Raw genomic sequence first — 19,244 nt, forward strand, 5'->3', positions numbered from 1 at the left:
TGAAATGCTGATATCGAGCCTAAAACTTTATTGACTTTTGACTTATTTTTAAATTCAAGCTTAAGTCAAAAGTTTAAGATTTAAATTTTTTATAACTCTTTTGCTGCCCTGCTTCAGCGTTAATTTTAATTTTTAACCCAATTTTTTCCCGATCTTTTCTTAAACTTATTTTATCTCTCAAAATCTTATCAAAATAAAATTCTATACACGAAAAAAAAGAAGTAAAAAATTCCTTTACTACCCTTACCGTTGTAAATTTATAGCTAAAAAACCTCCCTTCACTGAACAAACAAAAGATATAAAACTAAAAATAGAATTTTCTCATTGTTTGTTTGCATTATTCGAAACGTCAACGTAATTATCAGCAAGTTTTTTATTAAATGATCGATAACATGCAATAAACGCATTGAATTGTTTACAAGATACACAAGGATACCAATTCTAGCATGGGTGTGACCAGTGATATTTATTTATTTTCCATTCTCAACAAAAATACATTTCCACGTATTTTATACATTCATTATGATGCCTATTATGATAGCAATATCATCGCAAGACACGCATCATTATAACCTCATTAAAAAGACAGGAACGCAGAATTCGGTTGAAAAAAAACGAACTTTTTTCCATTTGATTGAAAATTCTGTTCGACAACGACGACGACGACGACGCAATATCTATGCGAAAAAGGTTTCATCATTTGCGGAGAATAACGACGCAGAAGATCTATAAATTGTGTCTCATTTTAAATTTCAAACACGTCCATTTAATTTTATCACATCAGGAAAGGGAACGCTATAAATTGGCAAACATGTTGTTAATATTAATTTCATGTATCTGATTATATTGTCAATATTATTATTTGTTATTTTAATAAAATTCTATACTGTGAAGACATAATTTTTGTAATTTAAACAAGTTTTAAATAAATATAATCATAATATCGAATCAGCTTCATTAAGATAGTCTTTGTATTTAAAACAATGTAATTAATTTTTATTATGATTACAAAAATAAAAATAATAACATTTAATAACGTTCGTAGTTAATAATTATCATCTGTATTTGAAGTCTATTTAACACAAATCCTAATAATTAAGCTAATTGAGTGCTGACAAAAAAAATGACTCCAGACATAAAAGCAAACAAATATTTTTCGTGTCTCTTGCATTATAAATCTTTGATGACCGAATATATTTAGCAATATCGTAGCAAAAAATTATTTTGTTTTTACAAAAATTTCATCCAATATTTGAACACGTTTGCATGAATGTGCGAGAAATTTACACGTGACAAATTATTGATTTTTTATTATGGATTTTTTTTTGTGATTTTTTTTTTACTGCAAAAAGGCGTCTGAATGTCTAAGTTCAGTATTTTTTGTGTCCTGTGAAAAATTCAATAACAAAAGGAAGCCATTTCAATGTAACACTCAAGTTCACAGCTGCTGACAAGTTTTAATAAAATTAGGAACATGTGTCACTGGCTTACGGCAACAACGCGTGAAATTATTTCAATTGCTTGTTTCCCAGTTTTTCTCTGTTTTTTTTTTCAACACATCGGAACAAACTGCAGCAAAATTTACACGACACGAGAGAGAAATGCCCAAAATTAGGTCAGAATAACTGTGTTTCATATACTAGTTAGTTAACTTTAACAACATGCATGTATTTTATGACCTATATATTTTTTGTTTGATTTATTACAAAAGTTAAAATGTTTTAACAGGACATAAAATTAGTAGAAGTTGTTCGTCTAGAAAAAGCTATAAAATAGCAAAAATCACCGAGAGAAAAAAAAACAAACTCGTAAAATGATGCAGGAAATGAACTGATTATGAATGACATAAGAGTTCGACAAAAGTGCATTAAATTATGCATGAGAGAAATATAAACATTTCACACTTGATAACTTGAAGCGCAATAAAAAATATTTCAAGCATTTTTTTTGACACAAAAAAAAACTTGTGTCAATTAAATTTTTATTGATTTTTTATACAAACATCGGAGCCGCCGCCGCTGCTGCTGCATGCGATGCGGAGACACAAAGAATAATCATTTTATTAATACTTGAGCGTATGGGTGAAGTATCTCTTTTAAGACATTTTTTTTAAAGGTCATTCGTGTCTGTGTACGGAACGTGCTTTAATTCCGGTTGTTGTCATCAACGAGACACGTATCTCTTGTGGCGAGATGCAACGACTGTGAAATTTCATGCGTAGAATGAAGGAAACAGGATTTAAAAGTGTTTAACGAAAGTTAAGGTTTTATATTTTATGACGAGTAATGCAGAAAGTCAAGGATATTTTTTTTTTGAAAAAAATTGAAAAAAACTATTAATTTAATTAAGGGTTTTGCTACTTCCGGATATTTTCCTGTCTCAATGGAAGTTAGCTTCGTTAGCTGAAAAGGTCAAAAAATTTTAAACAAATTTAAATTGCAATTTTAAATTTTTTTTTGTCAATTTCAGTTGAAAAATATATGAAAAAAATAATAAAATTTTAAGTTTTTATATATTTTTATATTTTCTGGCTTGAAACATTTTTTGTCAAAATTTTACTACAAAAATAAAAAAATATTAAAATTATATATATTTTTTTTTAATTCAAAAATTGATTAAGTTAATAATTATTGTTATTAATTAAAATAAAAAAATTAAATTATAATTATTTTTTTTTTATCAAATCAAATTGAAAAAACTTGTAAAAAAATTCATTTAAATTTTCATCACTTATTTCAATTTTTTTTTATTAAAAAACGTTAATTTATTTTTTTTTATTGAATAAAATTTAATTTATTTCATTTTATTTTATGGGATATTTTGAATTTTTTAAATCTTTTAATTAATTTAAATTCTTTTAATTAAAATCTTAAATTAAATATTTAACTAATTTTTTAACATTGCAAATCGAAATGTAAATCGCTATTTATTGTTTCATTATTATTATTTTTTTATTTTTTTGATAAAAATAAATAAATAAATCTTATCTAGATAAATCTTTAAAATCGTAAAAAAATTATTCAAAGTCTTATTTTTTATCACTTCTGTCTCTAAAATAATTCGAAACATTTTTCAAAATGATTTTTTTTTCATAATAATCATTTTACCGAAATAAATAAATTTAAATTTGAATAGCCGGCAACTGATAAATATGATTAAAATTAATGCAGCTGCAGACCTTTGTTTACAAAACATTAGGTTAACAATTTATTTCAGTTTTATATTATCTCATTCAACTCTTTTTTTTATTTTTGAATAATATGTCATTTCTTTTATTATTTCTTTACCTTTTGTAGAAAAATGAGTGTCTATTTTGTATCGGTCGCTACTCAGACATTTATTTATACAACAACTGCTTGTTATGTAACAGACAATAGAATAATACAAGCCTGTTTTGTATACACAAGAGCGAAGAAAATTTCTGTCAATCGTTCAAAAAAAACGTATTTGAATATCTCAGCTGATTCATGTTTTCTTTCACTTGAGTAACAAACCACATTAACAGTGCGGTTAATACAATTTCTTTTTTTTATTTCTATTCTACGCTCGATAGACGTAGGCGGAAATGCATCTTGCTTTCTTTCCACTGTTATGACCCCAATAGTTGACTCGAAAAGAAAATAAAAAAAAGTTTATTGAATTAGACGTCTCTTCATAAAAATCCCTTTTTTATTTAATTGCCAATTGACCTAACAGTCTACGCAAGAATTGACACAATGTCACGTAATGAGTGCATTCAAAACGTCAATGCTTTGTTGATTAAAAAAACGTTCAGTGCATAAAAAATAATAATTTCAAGTGAAAACAAAATTTCATTGATTAGAGTGGAAAAAAGATGATCTGTCTCGTTATTCTCCCTTTTTAGAGGGTTTTTATTTATTTTACATACACTAAAAATTTATGTATGCATTAAAGACGTCAATATAACATAAACATCATTGGATGCATGAACCCAAATTAATACGCAATATGGCTTTGCGCATGTCCGTTATTTTGTGCAGAGAACGGAGAATTTTTCAACAACATTCAGTTTTCGTCAAATATGCGTTTGTTTCTCACACTGCTGCTGTTTTAGGTATTTGCTAACATTTTTGTGAATGAAAGTCGATTCTCCCTCTCGTTCTGCTGGTAGCTGCTTAGATTTTGTTATGACGTATTATGACATTAAATTTCTGGGAATTTACAAGAGGAATGATTCAATTAAAAATTATTGCTCGCATTAGGATTTTTTGTTTTTATTACATGAAGAATTTTGAGTTTGAAATTTTTTCTTTAATTTAATTATTAAATTTAATATGTAATTATTTTTTTATTTGAAGCTCGATCCATTTTTTATTGTATTATTTAAATTAATTTAAAAATTTCAAATTAAATTTTAAAAATTAAATAAATTTAATTTAATCAGAGACTCTTTTGAATTAAAAAAAATATTTTTTTAATTTTTATTGAATTAAAAATTATTTATTTTTTCATTCAAATAATTTTGAATATATTTTTAATTCTTTAAAATTAAATTATTTTATTTTTTATTTAATTCATTATAAAATAAATAAATTATTTAATTAAAAAAATAAAATAAAAAAAAACAAAAAAGTTACTAGGAGACTACCATAGTCGAAATGGTGACCTATCGATCTGCAGTCGATTGCTCTGCCACTGAGCTAAGCCTCCGTATGACAAACGGACAGTTAAACTGCTATCATGTACTTTTCAAGAATGACGTCGTACAAGTTCTACGTAGGTGTGTCAACAATTCACGTACTCGCGTATGCTCCCACACAACCCATTCACACATTGAATATTCTTATTAATAAATAAACAAGAGAAAGAAAATATTTGGCTCACAATTGTTGTTACAGAGGTCTTTAAGTGTATAATTTATTGAAAGGGTGTATTAAACTCATCACGAAAAATATTTCCTTTATAGAAAATTTTAATAGGTCACTGTCACCATCACTTTTTGACCCATTTAATTTTTTTTCTTGTTCCATAAGAAACTCACCTATTTATTTTTTCAGCTTTACAAATAAATTTAAAATTCTTCCGGAACTTTTTGAAAAATTAAACAGGAACTAATTCTCAAGTTTTCTTCAAGAATGGAAATCAAATCAGTTGTGTACACACATACACTTTACTCTATTTGCTTTGATTATATAAACAATTATTTTTATTAGCCCTCGTGTGTGACAGAACAAATAAGAGCAGGTCAAATTATATACACCTACAACTTTTTTTTTGTATTTTGTTGATATTGCGAATCTTTGCACTGTGTACTTTATGTTATTTCTTGCTGGATCAATATGAAGATTTCTTTAATGTTTATCTTCCAGTATTTACTTTATTTATTATTTTTGTTATTTATTATTTAATCTTCCATTATTTATCTCACTTTTAGGATATTTTGAAAGTTTTATGAACTTTTGTAGCACCAAACTTGTGAAATTTGCTTGCTGTAAAAATATTTCACTTCCGTTGAGATTTTGTGATTATAATAATTATTATTATTTATTTTGAAGAAATGAGAGAATTATCATGAAACAACTGATTCGCCCTTATCATCAAAAAATTTTTAACAAAATCAGATTCATAATAATTTTAACTCATTTCTTTGTTTTTATTATTTTCGTTTCACACCCCAAACAAACGAGCGAAAAAAAATAATAACAAAGATTTTTTTCCTCTTGATTACATAAACCAAGTATTCACCTTTTTTTAACTAGGTATATATTGCTGCTAGCTGAAACTACTAGTTGTGATTATTTTTCGTGTATATTGCAAGAACTTGATTTTTTTTTTGGACTCCTATTTAATATTTTTTTTTTGAAACACATAAGTTTTCCGTCGACTTTGGGAAAAATTATTTTGTTTTCATGATTTTTTTTGTCTAACGAACGAAAGGTTGTTTATTTCATTAGTTTTTCAGGAGTTATGCTTTCAATTATAAATGTACAGAAGAATATATATGTTGTATAAAAACAAATAATAAAGAAAATCCGCGGAACAGCTATCTTTAATTTTTTTTTCTACTCCGTCTATCCGTGGACGTGGTTAAACTAGTACTGCTTAAACAGTGAAAATATCACAACAAAGTATATCGCGATACACAGTCATTCATGGCTCTGCGACGTATGGAGTATAGCGGTACACGGAGAAACACGCGCCAGAAGAGAGAAAACTACATGTTGTTCGTACGTCGAATGCTTTGCTTGTGCCTTATGAGTATGACACATGATAATGTTTGTATGTCTATGCGTTGTGTATGACAAAAAGGTAAAGAAAAAACGCGAAGAGAAAGAGAGAAATACGAATCAGATGGGACAGAGATGGAGCTCGTGTATGGAGTAAGGGGGACTTGTCACGGGACTAATTAAATTATTATTTTATAAAAAAAAGTGTCGCATGTCCCGAAACGTGTAAAAGTTTGTCATTTGTTTGACTTTTCGCGTTGACAAATCAATAGAAAAAAATAATAAGATTAAGGAATATTTTTGCTTTAGCTCGTTGTTGATATTTTGTTTGTCATTAAAAGCTGCACACGATCATTCTTGTAAAAAAATTTTTTTTTGTTCCTTCGAAAGTTTTTTTTTATAATGAAATTATTATGATTTTTATATACAACATGCATTATGCAAATAATATGTCGACATGCATTAAAAAATTTACATGTCGACATGTAAAATATGAAAATAAAATTATTTTGATGAAAAAAAATTTTTTTTAAAGAAAAAAAAAATATTTTTACTTTTTTAGTAGCTATTAAAGACCGATACAATAAAATTCAAATGTTTTGGGTTAAATAGCTTTTAAAAACATTACGACAAATTGAATTTTTGAAGATTTTTTTTTATTTTTGAACAAAAGTTTTGAGATTTTAAAAAGAGCTTGACTATATTTTTCTATCAATAATGGAAAAGTTTCAATGAAAAAAAAATGGAACTATAGTTTAACGAAAATAGATATTTTTAGCTACATAGTGGTAAAAATTTTTACTTAGAATCCTGAATATATCTTAATTTGAATTTTTGACATTTCACGATATGAATTTAAAATTATTAATTTTTTTTCATCAATTTTGAAAATTATTTTATTCAATTCTTTATTTAATTATTAATTCATTTTTAATTTAGTGTGAAAAAAAAAATAATTTTTTCTTTAAAAAACTGAAATTTGGACTATTGAAATTTGTGAGTATGTTGCATGCATGCAGCATGCATGTCGACATATATGCTGCATGCATGCATGGTTTTTTTACATGCAGCATGTGCCGAACACTATGATTTACTTAAAAAAAATAATACGAGATTCGAATAATAATAAAAATGTTCGTTGAAACAAGCAGCTAAACCGCATTTCAATTTACAGGATAATTTTGAGTGTAGCGATACTTTCATACACTAAAAGTGTATCCAGTTCATATTTTTACCTGAAAATATTTTGAGTTTTTTACAAATTTTCCAAGCTTTTTCCGAAATTTTCCGAGAATTTTGACCTTTTATGGTCAAACTTCTACAGATATTTTCGGATCGTGCCATTTTTCTTGTTTTTCCAGAAATTTTCAGAGTTTTCCATAGGTTTTTTCTCGAATTTTTATCATCAATAAATTTTTGTCGAGTAAATTTTAAAATTTTTAAAAAAATATCTGAAACAAAAAAAAATAATTTACAATGAATTTATAGCAAAGTTTGAATTAGCAAAGACAAATTTTCTCGTCGTTACGGACAAACGGACAGCACGAACATTACCGCGCCCTAAAATAAATAAAAATTTAATTAATTCTAAAATAAAAAAAAAAATTAAGTTTTTCCTCTTTAAATTTAATTTACCTTCGCTGTAGTGCGACTCCATGCGACGATTGTGCTCTAAAAAGGATCTATAAAAAATAAAAAAAAATGAATTAAATTCATTGAAAAAAATTAAAAAGCTTATCTTAATTCTACTGACAACTTACGTTTCGTCATCGCCTTTTTCGAGGTACCTTTTTTAGTTAAATAATTTTAAAAAAAATTAATAAATTGAATTTTAAGAAACATAAGTATAAAAAGCTGATGCCAAAGATAAATGTTTCCTTTAGCGCCCTTTTCAGTCAAAAACGGATCATTTTTGTTGTGACGAGCTAAAATTAAAAGTAGTTGAAACAAAATTAAAATTTAATTTAAGTAGAAAAACAAGTTTAACTTACCCTTGGGATCGCTGAATGATTCATTATCTTTTAAGTCTTGGATTAAAGATGTTGTCCCACTATTGCTTAATGGTGATATCGATAGCTGCGGCGGCATGGAATAAATTACGGGTTTGTCACAATCCCAAGTTGACACGCGGATGGATGAAGAGCCGCAGAGGCGGAAAAGTTTTTGCTGATACAAGTCCAGCATTTTATGAATGGACTCCATCATCGCATCCATTGCATTTTTGTCAATAAATTTTGAAAATCGGTTAATAGGACAATGCAAAAATGCAGGACAACAATCTAATATATGTTAAGAGTGTAACTTGTACTTTTTTCTCTTACCTGTTTCTTTTTTTAATTCACTTTTAAATGGAAATTTAAAAAAACATTGAAGAAATTAAAATTCTGCACGTTTTATTACTTATTAAAATATTATTATTAGATTGTCGTTGGCACCCACGTTTTTTTCCCATGCAAAGCATTGCTTTTTATTCTTTATTTATAACATTTAATGCTATTATAATTTGTCGTATCGTTACAAGAATGTAGGCTAAAATTAAAATTACAAGCCAGGGGCGTAGCAAGCCGAAAATTGGGGGATGGGGGGGGGGGGCAAACAGCACAAATATAGCTTCTAATCCCCGAATTCTGAAAATTTCCTTTGAAAACTTAAAATTTTTGTGGGGGCATTGCCCCCATATTGCCCCTATGACGCTACGCGCCTGTTACAAGCACAACTAAAACGGTAAAAGTAAATTTTGCTCTTGCTTTTTGGCTGGAGTTTCATCAAAGCAACCAAAAACTAAAATGTAATGACGTTTTGAGTAATTTTGCAAAATGCCTCGGAAGAAGCCAAAATTGACGGAAAAGGAACGCAGGGAGCAGGAGTGAGTTGAAACATTTTTGGTTAAACGTGAAATAATTTTCTTGTGATAGACGTCAAAAACAGGAAGAAGCAGAAAGGGAAAAACGACATGAACAAGAACGTTTAAAGGAAAAACAAGCTAAAGATGAGAAAGAAAATGCTTTGCGAAAGGTCATGATCGATTTGACAACAAAACATTTTGAAAGAGTGCAAGAACAAGTGAAAGTTTATAAACAAAATGAAAATGAAGAAAAAATGGTAAGTTACCGTTTCTCATTTATTTTAAACTTTTTATTTTTAAAAATTTGGGAAAAATTTGAAAATTTTGAAAAGAAATTTTGATTTTTTTTATTAAATTATAGAAATAAAATTTTAAAAATTTGAAATAAAAAAAATAAACACATTAAATTTAACAGTGGCAAAAATACTTGGATCCCGAAGCAACACCAAATACTGAAAAGCCTTCTGAACTAAGAACCTTTTTACATCAATGGGAGCTAGATGAAGAACGTCAAAAGAAAAATCGCATCGATCCGCGCCTCATGTTGGATGAACGAAGTCTCCTCAGTCAAGACGTCTCCACAGTTGACAAAAGACTCAAAAAGTTTCAAGAAATCCGAAAACCAATTGGTGACACATTTCTTCCCAGAATCAAACAAATTTTGACCATCAACTCTGAAATAAATGATTTACTGACAGAAAATGGAAAAACTTTGTCCGACAGAATTTACAACGATCTGAAAAGTCTTCAACTGATTTTTCGCAAGCAACTTTCGAAACATTTGGATAAATGGTCTTTTGAAATTCTCTGTGATATTGATCGCGATATGAAATTATTGGATCCCATCACTGCCGAATATAATTACGAATCGGAATTTGTTAATCAGTTTTTGTGGACTTTTCGGGAAGTGCCGTTGCCACCAAATTATACAAAAGTGAATTTTGTTTCAATGGCTGCTTGTAAAACGGAATTTACAAAGTCAAATTTGATGGATTTAGCAAATCAAAGTTTACGAGGATTATTTTTGAAGTTCGATCATTTGAGTGACTATTGTTCAACTTACAAAATAGCAATTCAACTGTGCGAGTCTTTTGATTTGAAAAATGAATTGGAATACGAACAAAATCTTTTGATGGAATTAAAATTAAAAAAATTGGAAAACATGAAGGAAGAAAGACGATTGTTTGAGGAGGAAAGACAACGTACGGCAGAAGAAGGAAAATTAACTAAAAAAGCAGAAACTCCGACAAAGAAGGGGAAAAATGAAAAGACAAAAAAGAAGAAAACGAAAAAAATTAAAAAGGAAGAGGAAATTGAAGAACCGCCAATAGTAGATGATGACACGATTGTCGATGTAACAGAAGAGTTTATGGCTAAATTGAAAGAAAATTTTTCGAATGAGAAGGAAAAGTTGGATCCAGTTTACTTGGACTTGGAAAGTGATGAAGTAAACCTTAGAGAAATGATGGTCCTTGGAGGCGTTTATTCTTTCCATTTACTTCGAAGACCTCGACAAACAAAATTTATTGGTGAAAACTTTTTGATTACTTTAAGTAAGTAACAATTTTTTTACATAAAAAAATCGATAATTTTTTTTCTTGTAACTCAGATTGGTTTTGGAAAAATTAAATTGTTAAGAATTTAGCTGAATTTCGTGAATGTATCTTTTATTTTCTTATCTTTTCGAATATTTTATGAACTAATCTGCTCAATTGTTCGGATTTTTAAAAATAAAAATTTTAAACTAATTATATTTACCTGATATTTTTATATAAAGAATTTTTTTGAATGAAAATAAAACCAAAAAAAAATTTTTCTGAAGCAAAAAATAATTAAATAAAAAATTAAATTTAATAAAAAAAAAATTAATAAAAATAAAAAAAATAATTTAATATGTATTTAATAAAAAAAAATTATTTTAAAAATTTTGATAAATTTTAATCCAATTTCAATAATTATTTTTTTTAATTTTTAAAAATTTTTAATTTGTTTTTAATAAATTTTTTTATTTCCTCCAATTTAGTCGATGAACCGGACATTTTAAAGTACGAAAACTTCTTTTACGATTACATCGAATCACCAAAACCTCGTTTATCTTTGATGCATTTGAAAAATGTCAAACGACAATCAATCTTTCCAAAGTCAACTGATGTCCGCGAACCCGCTGAGAAACGACGAACCACACTTTACATCCAAGAACGACGAACTACTGTAATAAATCAAGAATTTGAGGAAGAACAAAAACGTTGGGTATCGGAAAACGAGTTAAATCAGAAAAATCTCTTCGAATTGCGGATAAAAGTCTCTGACGATGTCTTTTGGTGGGAACCACCTTCCGTTTGTCGCTGGGAGCCATGGGAAGAAAGTGAAACTTTTAAAAATTTAAGTCCAGCGATGCAGAATTTCAACGTGAATCATGAAAAATTTTTGGAAGAACAACAGAAAAAATTATTCGCAGCACCGCCAGTTAAGCGGGACTTTCGAAAAATTAAACGTCTTCAAGACACAAAACTATCGGAAGTGAAAAGTGTGTTGCCGTCCCATTTTCTCATAAAGGATTACTTGTTGCCACGAATGATTGATGACTACAAATTTGCGGAAGAGATTCGCGACGACACGGAAAAAGAAATCAAGGAAAGGGAAAATCGATTAAAATTGCGAAAAGAGACGATAGAAAGGAGGCGATTGAGCGAAGAGCTGGAAAGAGAAAAGATTCATCGCGAATCTAAAGGAATTACGTTTCATGATCCAAAAACTATTGAAGTGGAAACTCAAACGGAGAGCGAGCTCTTGAATGGAATGCAAGAAAATCAAAAAAGACGAAAAACATCTCAAAGTACGAAAAAAAGTTCAAGTCAAGATGAAAAAATTGAACTTAATGGAAGTGGCAGATCTTCAATCACTTCCTCTAATGAGCAAAAAAGCTCAAATAGTACTCTGAATGGTTCCATAAGTCAATCAGAAAACATTGATGACTTCAAAAAATCCGTTGGAACTCAAACTTCGAAGTCTTTAAACAACTCTCAACGCAGTTCTAAATCAAATTCAATTTCTATAAGATCGAAAAAACTCTCAAAAAGTTCAAAAGACTCGTCTTCCGTCACTTTTAGACCCTTCTGATGACTCCACAACTAGTTCAACAACTCTCATAGCTGAAGCTCGATCATCTTTCATTCCGTCTTTTGTCCAAGTAGTTCCTCAAAGTACTCCTCCCAAGTTCCTGTTTAGTCCAAAACGACGTTTGCGACCTCTTGAAGTCGTTAAATCAATGGACGAAAACGAATCCTTGCAATCGATCCAATTAAACGACATTTTATCAACAATTTCTGATGGATTTGACGAAGACACCACGACTCTTTCGAAATTTCTCGCTCACTTGGAGGACTTACACGAGAAGGAGAAGCCATTTTTCCACACAGACTCCTACATCGATCGATTTCTTGCGCAACTTGAAGCTAAAAAGGCCGAAATGAACGCTGAAGAAGCAGCCAGGAAACTCAAAGAGCTGAAACATCAACTGAGAATGTCAAAATTACTCGAAGCAAGTGAACGTGAATCGACGTTTTATCGTGTGCCAAAGAAAAGTATTGCTGAAGTGTCAAAATCTCGCGTTTGGAGTATGATTGAGCACAAAAAACGACGTAAAACGAAGACAAATAAGGGAGTTTCAAAATTTGTGAAAAGTAAGCAAAGTAGAGAAGAAGAAAAGAACCTCAAAAGAGATTCAGAGTTGAAAAGACCAACGTCGGAATCAGAAATTGAAGAAGAAGAAGAATTGACACTAATTCCACATTTTCCCGGAAAATGGTCAAAGAAACATGTTCATTGTGAGAGTTTTGATCCAGTCACTAAAATAATTACATTTAAATCCGGCTGTTTCGGGAATTTCGGTCTGTTTACATCAAAATATGTAAATTTCCCCTTTAAAAATTGGAAAATCGTTCCAAATGAACAAGAAGTCACTGTAACATTAGAAGTTAAATACACAACAGTCGAGTTCAAAATATCTTCGAAAGGCTTCAAAGCGGGAATATTTTTAAAGACAAAATCATTTTTGACGGAACTTGTGCCAATTATCACGGATTTCGTTCCATTTCAACAATTGACGACCAAATTGAAGTCAATTAATGTCAACGTCTTTCCCGAGCCTGATGCTTGTTATTATTTGCCGAATGTCCATGAAAAATTGGGACCTCTTGAAGAGCATTGTTACAAGTCAATGTCAATGTTCTGTTTAACACATGCCTTTAAATCCACTTGTTGGAATCGATATTCAGATTTTCGGACAATTCTTCTGGAATCTAAAGCCGTCGATAAAGAAGGAAATTTTAGAGAGGTTTTAGTGACTCCATTGAAATCAGAATTTGTGCATATCAGTCAAAAATGCTCGGAAAATGTTTGCGATGTTGACTTACTCTTTACCTCAAATCCGCCACATCAGGACGTAAGTTCATAAAGTATCTTATAGCATTTGATTTTTTTGACTGTTTTCAGTTATGAGAAACTTCAAAAAAAATATTCATAAATTTCTTAAAAAATAAAAAAAATGCCAACGACACGCGGCGTTCCCAAGCGGTCACCCATCCAAGTACTAACCACGCCCGATGTTGCTTAACTTCGGTGATCGGACGAGAACCGGTGTTTTCAACATGGTATGGACGTTGACAAAAGCAACAGAGATAATTTTCGTACTCATTCATGCAAAATCATCAAAAATTGAATGAAAATCTAAAAATATCTTCTAATTTTCTGTACATGGAATTTTCATCATTAGACAAAATTTTCACCATGTGTACCGATTTTATGCGTTAGATTCTCGTCAACGTCCATACCATGTTGAAAACACCGGTTCTCGTCCGATCACCGAAGTTAAGCAACATCGGGCGTGGTTAGTACTTGGATGGGTGACCGCTTGGGAACGCCGCGTGTCGTTGGCATTTTTTTTTCTAAAAAATAATTTTATTTTTATTTTTGGCAAAAAAAATTAAAAATTTTTGTTTAAATTCAGAAAAATTAAAAACAATTTTTTTTGGAAATAAGGCCGCTCCAAATTTTTTTTTCACTTTTTTTTCAAAAAAAAAAATTTTAATTTTTGTTTTGAAAACTTTTTAACTTAAATTTTCAAAATGACAAAATGAATTTGAAATTTCAAGGTAAAAATTTAAATAAAAAAAATTAACTGTCAAAAAAAATTTTTAATTTGAAAAAAAAAAAGAAAAAACATGATCAAAAATTGTTTAAATTCAGTCGTTTTAATTGAAAAATTAAAAATAAATTTTGATGAAATTTTCAACTTTTTTTGATTTTTAAGACAAAAATTTTTGAAAATGGGACAAAAAGTTTAAAAAAAATTTGGAGCGGCCTAATTAAAAAAAAAAATTGAAAAAAATATTTTTCTTTTTCAGTTCAACCCAGATCTTTACAATTTGTTATTGGGAGAAACAGTTTCGTCAAGAAAATTATTTGAAAATACGAATCCAATTTTACAATGGAATGTATTTGAGCTGTTATCGAACATAAAAATTTTTAGTTTCACAAAATAAATGAACTGAAATAAATAAACCAAATTTTATTTTATTTCGTTGAATGATAAAAATCAACAATTTCCAACAAATCAAAAGTTGGATACAATTCATCCTTTATAAACAATTTCTTATCTTCAGGATTTTTTTAAATTAAATTTCTTCAGGTACAGCAAATCATGAATATTATTTCAGAATTTTTCTGAAAAATTAAATTTTCTTTGGTTGGATTAAAAACTTATGCCACATCCTACTTTTGATCATCTTCTTCCTGGTTCAACTCGATTTTAGTGACAGTTTTTTCAATCACAATATTTCCCTTTTCCCCGATTTTCGGCTCATTCACCACAAAATGCTCCGACTCGTGATCCTGACTTTTCATATGCGTAAAAAGCAGCGTTTTTCTCATGAATCCCATTTCGCAAACCATGCATTCGTACGGTTTTTGCTTGCTATGCACAAATCTGTGGGCTTTCAAGTTGTCCTTGCTACTGAACGACCGTTTACACAGCTCGCACGTAAACGGTTTCTTTCCCGTGTGAATTCGCATGTGCTTCTTAAAGTGTTCCGGAATCACAAAAGTGGCGTTACAAATATCACAAGCATATGGCCGTTCGCCCGTGTGCGCGGATTTTATGTGATAATCCAGCAATCGACGTCGTTTGAAGCCCTTGTTGCACTGCGAACATTTATGTCGCTTGTCGTTGAGATGCGTTGCTCTTTTGTGACTCAGCAAGTTGGATCGTTGCGCGAACGTAGCACTGCAAAAGTCACATGAAAAAGGTTTTTCGCCGGTATGGGTTCGTTCATGATCCCGAACCTCCGCTTTGCGGGCAAATCTTTTGTCACAAATGGCACATCCGAATTTTTTCAGCTTTGTGTGGACGATAAAATGGACATCGAGGTTGTGTTGCGTGCTAAAGGCTTTATTGCAACCGGAACAAATAAATTCCTTGGTGCTGGAATGGAGTTTCAGGTGTTGCACTAAATTTTGCGAATGATAAAAGGATTTTTCGCAAACCGTGCATTTATAGGGTCGTGGACGATCGGTGTGGATTTTCATGTGAGTCGTCAAAGTATATTTCGACGTGAAATCTTTGCTGCATCCGTCATGGGGACATTTAAAGGGACGAGAAGACGACTCAGAATTATGACTCGCAGCAAGATGATCGTCCAGCAAAACTTTTTCTTTGAAAATTTTATCACAAAAAGTACATTTAAAGTCTTTTTTTAAGGGAACCAGTGGCGGAACCTCAGAATGACAATTAACTTTGTGCAGATTCAACTCATTGCTGTCCGAGAAGCAATTATCGCAAATATTACAAATTGCCACCGCATATCCATGTTCCGATAAAAGATGTGATTGGATTTCGTCTTGAGTGTAAAAAATATTGTCCGAACATTGCTTGCAAAAATAACTTCCGGAATCAGTTTTGCGTTCAAACATTAATTTTGGATCGAGATCCGCGACTGTTGTGGTCGTCAACTGAACCAGATCTTCAAAATTTTCCGGTTGGTCATCCAAAATTGGTCCATCCGATATGTAAAGTTGGGGAATTGTGCTTTCCTTGGGCTGTTGATAAATTAAAAAAGTCGTTCCGTAGGAATCTGTGTTCTTTAGCAATGTAAAATCTGATTTCTGTCGCTTCGATAAAATACTTTGACCTCGTTTATAAGCGATTTGCAGCAAAGATTTGATGTTTGCCAGTTGTGACAAGAGCTCTTGGTACTGTTCCAGATGAGAGATGCAAGTTTTGCATAATCGTGCAAGAATTTTAGTTTCAGGCGACAGCTGGATATTCAATGAATCCAATAGGATTTTATGTAAAGCAACTTCATCGGGACTAAACTGTAAAAAAAAAATCAATTAAAAAAGCTGATTTGGGGTCGAAAACATCAAACTTACGACAGTTTCAATAACTCCCTGTTCAATATCGGAACAACAAAGGAAACAAACATCTACATTTTCGACAGAACTACCACTTGCGAGGGCAAAGGACTGAGATTGAGTGAAACCTGGATTCAAAATGTTGAATTTAACGACTCCCGCTGCATTTGACATCTGAAAAAGTGTAAATAGAATGTTGGTATTACTGAATTTTTTCAGGTAAATGTAATTTTTCTTCTTTTTCTGACAGGATTTGACATTTATTTGAAGAATTGAGGTCAGAAATTAAATTTTAACGATAATTTTTAAATTAAGAACTCACCTTCTGAGGATTTTTCAGCAATTTTCAAGTTTTTTCACGATTTTCCATCGAGAATTTTGACATTTGGACGTAAACAAAAATTCTGGCCTCTGATTGGATGAAAATTTTGAAGCATCAACCAATCACAAGTCACTGTCAAAATCAGCTGTTGATAGTTTGTCAACAAAAATTTTGGTTTCTCGGAAGAAATTTTTGTTTTTTCATCAAAATGAGTAGCATTTATATCCAAGAACCGCCGACAAGTGGCAAAGTCTTGTTAAAGACGACTGTTGGTGACATAGGTAATTTTTATTTTATTTCAAAACCCAAAAAATCTTAAATTTTTAACATTTTAGACGTCGAATTATGGTCTCGCGAATGTCCAAAGGCATGCCGGAACTTTATTCAGCTCTGCATGGAAGGATATTACAACAACACAATTTTCCATCGTCTTGTCAAGGGGTTCATTGTGCAAGGAGGCGATCCCGATGGCGACGGGCATGGAGGCGAATCAATCTACGGCGAGCCATTCAAAGATGAATTCCACTCGAGATTGCGTTACACGAGACGAGGTCTTGTCGGCATGGCCAATTCCGGCAAAAATGACAATGGATCTCAATTTTTCTTCACTTTCGCTGCCACGCCAGAACTGCAGAATATGAACACGTTATTTGGCAAAGTTACGGGCGACACAATTTTCAATATGCTCAAACTCGAAGAGGGAATGGTCGATCAGAACGAACGTCCGATGTATCCGCACAAAATTCTCAAAACTGTAATCTTGAATAATCCCTTTGACGATATTGTTCCGCGAAAATTGAAGAAAAGTTCAAAGGAAGAAGGCGAAAGTTCCAAGAAGAAAAGTAAGAAGGGCGTGAAAAATTATGGACTTTTATCGTTTGGCGAAGAAGCGGAGGAAGACGAAATAGAAGCGACGGAATTTGTACAAAAAGTTGGAAATAAAGGCAAATCCACGCACGACGTTTTGGATGATCCAAAGTTGAGTAAGGAGGAGGTCAAGATAGAACGGAGATCAAAAACTCCGGAGCCGGATCTTGTGGCGAAGGAAAAAGAAGAAGCTGAAATAAAGAAAAGACAAGAAATGGTCCGTGAAAAATTGTCCAAGAAAAAGGCAGAAATCGCGAAGAAGGAATCTGATGGTGATTCTGATGAAGATGTTCTCAGTTTGATTGATCGCGAAAAGATGGAAGAGAAACAGAAGAAAGCTCAGGAGATAAGAAAAGAAATTGCCAAACTTAAAAAAGGATACGCTTCGGAGAAAAAAGCTGCAAGTCAAAAAATTGAAGAAGAGAAAAAAGAAAAGGAAAAACACAACAAAATAATTGACGATTATCTGAAGGAAAAAGCTGTTTATGTGGAAAAGGTGAAATTGCTGCCGAAGAAAGGAGCGAGTCGGTAAGAATTTTTTAAATGATACTTTAACAAATATTGACCACGATTTTTCTTCCTTATTTATTGTTTTTTAAATTTTGGTGTAAAATTTCCTTCCCGATTTTTTTAAATTATTTTTTACTTCATTTTTTCGAAAAAAAAAAATTAATAAAATATAAAACTGAGTCAAAAATATTTTCCTAAATTTTAGGGAAGATCACACACTAGCCCTTCTGGCAAAATTCAAAGCAAAACTAAACTCTGCCCGTGGTTCTGCCTTTAATGACGATGATGATGATGAAAAAGACGAAGAAAAAGAAACAAAACCTTCGTCAAGCAACGTAAATATCGACGAAGAAATTCAATCGGACAACTGGCTGTCTCACAAATTGCGTTTCGAATCAGAAATTCCCGTTTTAGCGAAAGATGCTTCAACGAAAGGTGACGACTGGTATGATGTGTATGACCCTCGAAATCCAATGAACAAACGAAAGAGACATGAAGCCACTGGTGGAGACTCAAAAAGTAGCAAAAGTAGAAAATCTGATCGATAAGTTGCATTTTTTGATTTAAATTAAATTAAAATAAATTGATGTAATTTTTACAAAATTTAATTTTTTTAAAATATGTTTTTATATTTCATCCACTCCCTCTCATTTTTCGTTGAAAAATTTCAGGGGGAAAATAAAATTATTGAATAAATTTAATTTCTTAATTTTTTAATCCCATGAGGATTTTCATGAGTGGGAGGGGGAAATAAAAAAAAATATTTTTTAATTTTTTGTTTGTAATTTTTTAACATTTTTGGATATTATTATATTATATTATATTTTTTTAAAATTTGAACTCAAAATTAGAGGAAATAATTAAAAAATTTTAATTTAATTTTTATTTTTTCCTCTGAATTTTTTCGACAAAATCGGAGAGGGGCGACAAAAAATTATATATAAAATTTATTCGCCTAAGGGGAAAAAATTATTTACAATATTTTATACTCTTTGATCATAAAACGGTAAAAATAGCCAGAATTTAAAAATTTTTTTTACTAATTTTCAAATGAAATTAAATTTAATTAATTAAATTCAGTTCAATTTTCTTTTAATTTTGA

The 19,244-nt window shown here is 30.5% G+C and overlaps 4 protein-coding genes and 3 non-coding genes across 8 annotated transcripts in view; 3 read left to right on the plus strand and 4 right to left on the minus strand.

Annotated features, from left to right (window-relative positions):
- LOC134827509 (E3 ubiquitin-protein ligase goliath) overlaps positions 1–6,042 on the minus strand; it is a 39,448-nt gene extending 33,406 nt beyond the window's left edge. The window contains exon 1 of one of the 2 annotated variants that reach the window (XM_063840186.1): positions 5,707–6,042. The gene's annotated coding sequence lies outside the window, so the exon portion shown is untranslated. Of the gene's footprint in view, positions 1–5,002; positions 5,455–5,706 lie in introns of those variants that run through there. The other variant, XM_063840185.1, reaches the window with a different exon arrangement.
- Positions 4,600–4,671, minus strand: Trnac-gca (transfer RNA cysteine (anticodon GCA)). The gene has a single exon. It is a non-coding gene; the product is annotated as a tRNA-Cys (tRNA).
- A 2,962-nt stretch (positions 6,043–9,004) lies between the features above and the next one.
- LOC134837443 (trichohyalin-like) lies at positions 9,005–13,533 on the plus strand. The gene is made up of 6 exons (XM_063852817.1): positions 9,005–9,054; positions 9,104–9,290; positions 9,449–10,586; positions 11,057–11,869; positions 12,114–13,477; positions 13,528–13,533. The coding sequence occupies exons 1-6, from the start codon at positions 9,005–9,007 to the stop codon at positions 13,531–13,533; spliced, it is 3,558 nt and encodes a 1,185-aa protein (XP_063708887.1).
- Positions 13,534–13,580: 47 nt separating this feature from the next.
- LOC134828234 (5S ribosomal RNA) lies at positions 13,581–13,699 on the minus strand. The gene has a single exon (XR_010161866.1). It is a non-coding gene; the product is annotated as a 5S ribosomal RNA (ribosomal RNA).
- Positions 13,700–13,851: 152 nt separating this feature from the next.
- On the plus strand, positions 13,852–13,970 carry LOC134828235 (5S ribosomal RNA). The gene has a single exon (XR_010161867.1). It is a non-coding gene; the product is annotated as a 5S ribosomal RNA (ribosomal RNA).
- A 689-nt stretch (positions 13,971–14,659) lies between these two features.
- LOC134833880 (gastrula zinc finger protein XlCGF57.1-like) lies at positions 14,660–16,820 on the minus strand. Its single transcript, XM_063848367.1, has 3 exons — positions 16,766–16,820; positions 16,462–16,617; positions 14,660–16,404 (listed from the first exon to the last, which is right to left on the minus strand). Exons 2-3 carry the CDS (start codon positions 16,615–16,617, stop codon positions 14,806–14,808), a joined length of 1,755 nt encoding a protein of 584 aa, XP_063704437.1. The 5' UTR covers positions 16,766–16,820; the 3' UTR covers positions 14,660–14,805.
- A 105-nt stretch (positions 16,821–16,925) lies between these two features.
- LOC134838185 (spliceosome-associated protein CWC27 homolog) lies at positions 16,926–19,111 on the plus strand. Its single transcript, XM_063853663.1, has 3 exons — positions 16,926–17,046; positions 17,101–18,160; positions 18,348–19,111. The coding sequence occupies exons 1-3, from the start codon at positions 16,974–16,976 to the stop codon at positions 18,688–18,690; spliced, it is 1,476 nt and encodes a 491-aa protein (XP_063709733.1). The 5' UTR covers positions 16,926–16,973; the 3' UTR covers positions 18,691–19,111.
- Positions 19,112–19,244: the final 133 nt, after the last annotated feature.

This window comes from Culicoides brevitarsis, chromosome 1 (genome assembly GCF_036172545.1).
Source record: "Culicoides brevitarsis isolate CSIRO-B50_1 chromosome 1, AGI_CSIRO_Cbre_v1, whole genome shotgun sequence".
Taxonomy (NCBI): domain Eukaryota; kingdom Metazoa; phylum Arthropoda; class Insecta; order Diptera; family Ceratopogonidae; genus Culicoides; species Culicoides brevitarsis.

What these genes read in the sequence shown, in the direction of transcription:
- LOC134837443 (XM_063852817.1), top strand. Translation starts at nt 9,005, where the DNA reads ATGCCTCGGAAGAAGCCAAAATTGACGGAAAAGGAACGCAGGGAGCAG. An exon ending in ATGAAAATGAAGAAAAAATG is followed by an intron (nt 9,291 to 9,448) that starts GTAAGTTACCGT and finishes TAAATTTAACAG; the next exon opens with TGGCAAAAATACTTGGATCC. An exon ending in AAGACGAAAAACATCTCAAA is followed by an intron (nt 11,870 to 12,113) that starts GTACGAAAAAAA and finishes ACTCTCAAAAAG; the next exon opens with TTCAAAAGACTCGTCTTCCG.
- LOC134833880 (XM_063848367.1), bottom strand. Translation starts at nt 16,617, where the DNA reads ATGTCAAATGCAGCGGGAGTCGTTAAATTCAACATTTTGAATCCAGGT. An exon ending in AGGGAGTTATTGAAACTGTC is followed by an intron (nt 16,405 to 16,461) that starts GTAAGTTTGATG and finishes TTTTTTTTACAG; the next exon opens with TTTAGTCCCGATGAAGTTGC.
- LOC134838185 (XM_063853663.1), top strand. Translation starts at nt 16,974, where the DNA reads ATGAGTAGCATTTATATCCAAGAACCGCCGACAAGTGGCAAAGTCTTG. An exon ending in GACGACTGTTGGTGACATAG is followed by an intron (nt 17,047 to 17,100) that starts GTAATTTTTATT and finishes TTAACATTTTAG; the next exon opens with ACGTCGAATTATGGTCTCGC. An exon ending in CCGAAGAAAGGAGCGAGTCG is followed by an intron (nt 18,161 to 18,347) that starts GTAAGAATTTTT and finishes CCTAAATTTTAG; the next exon opens with GGAAGATCACACACTAGCCC.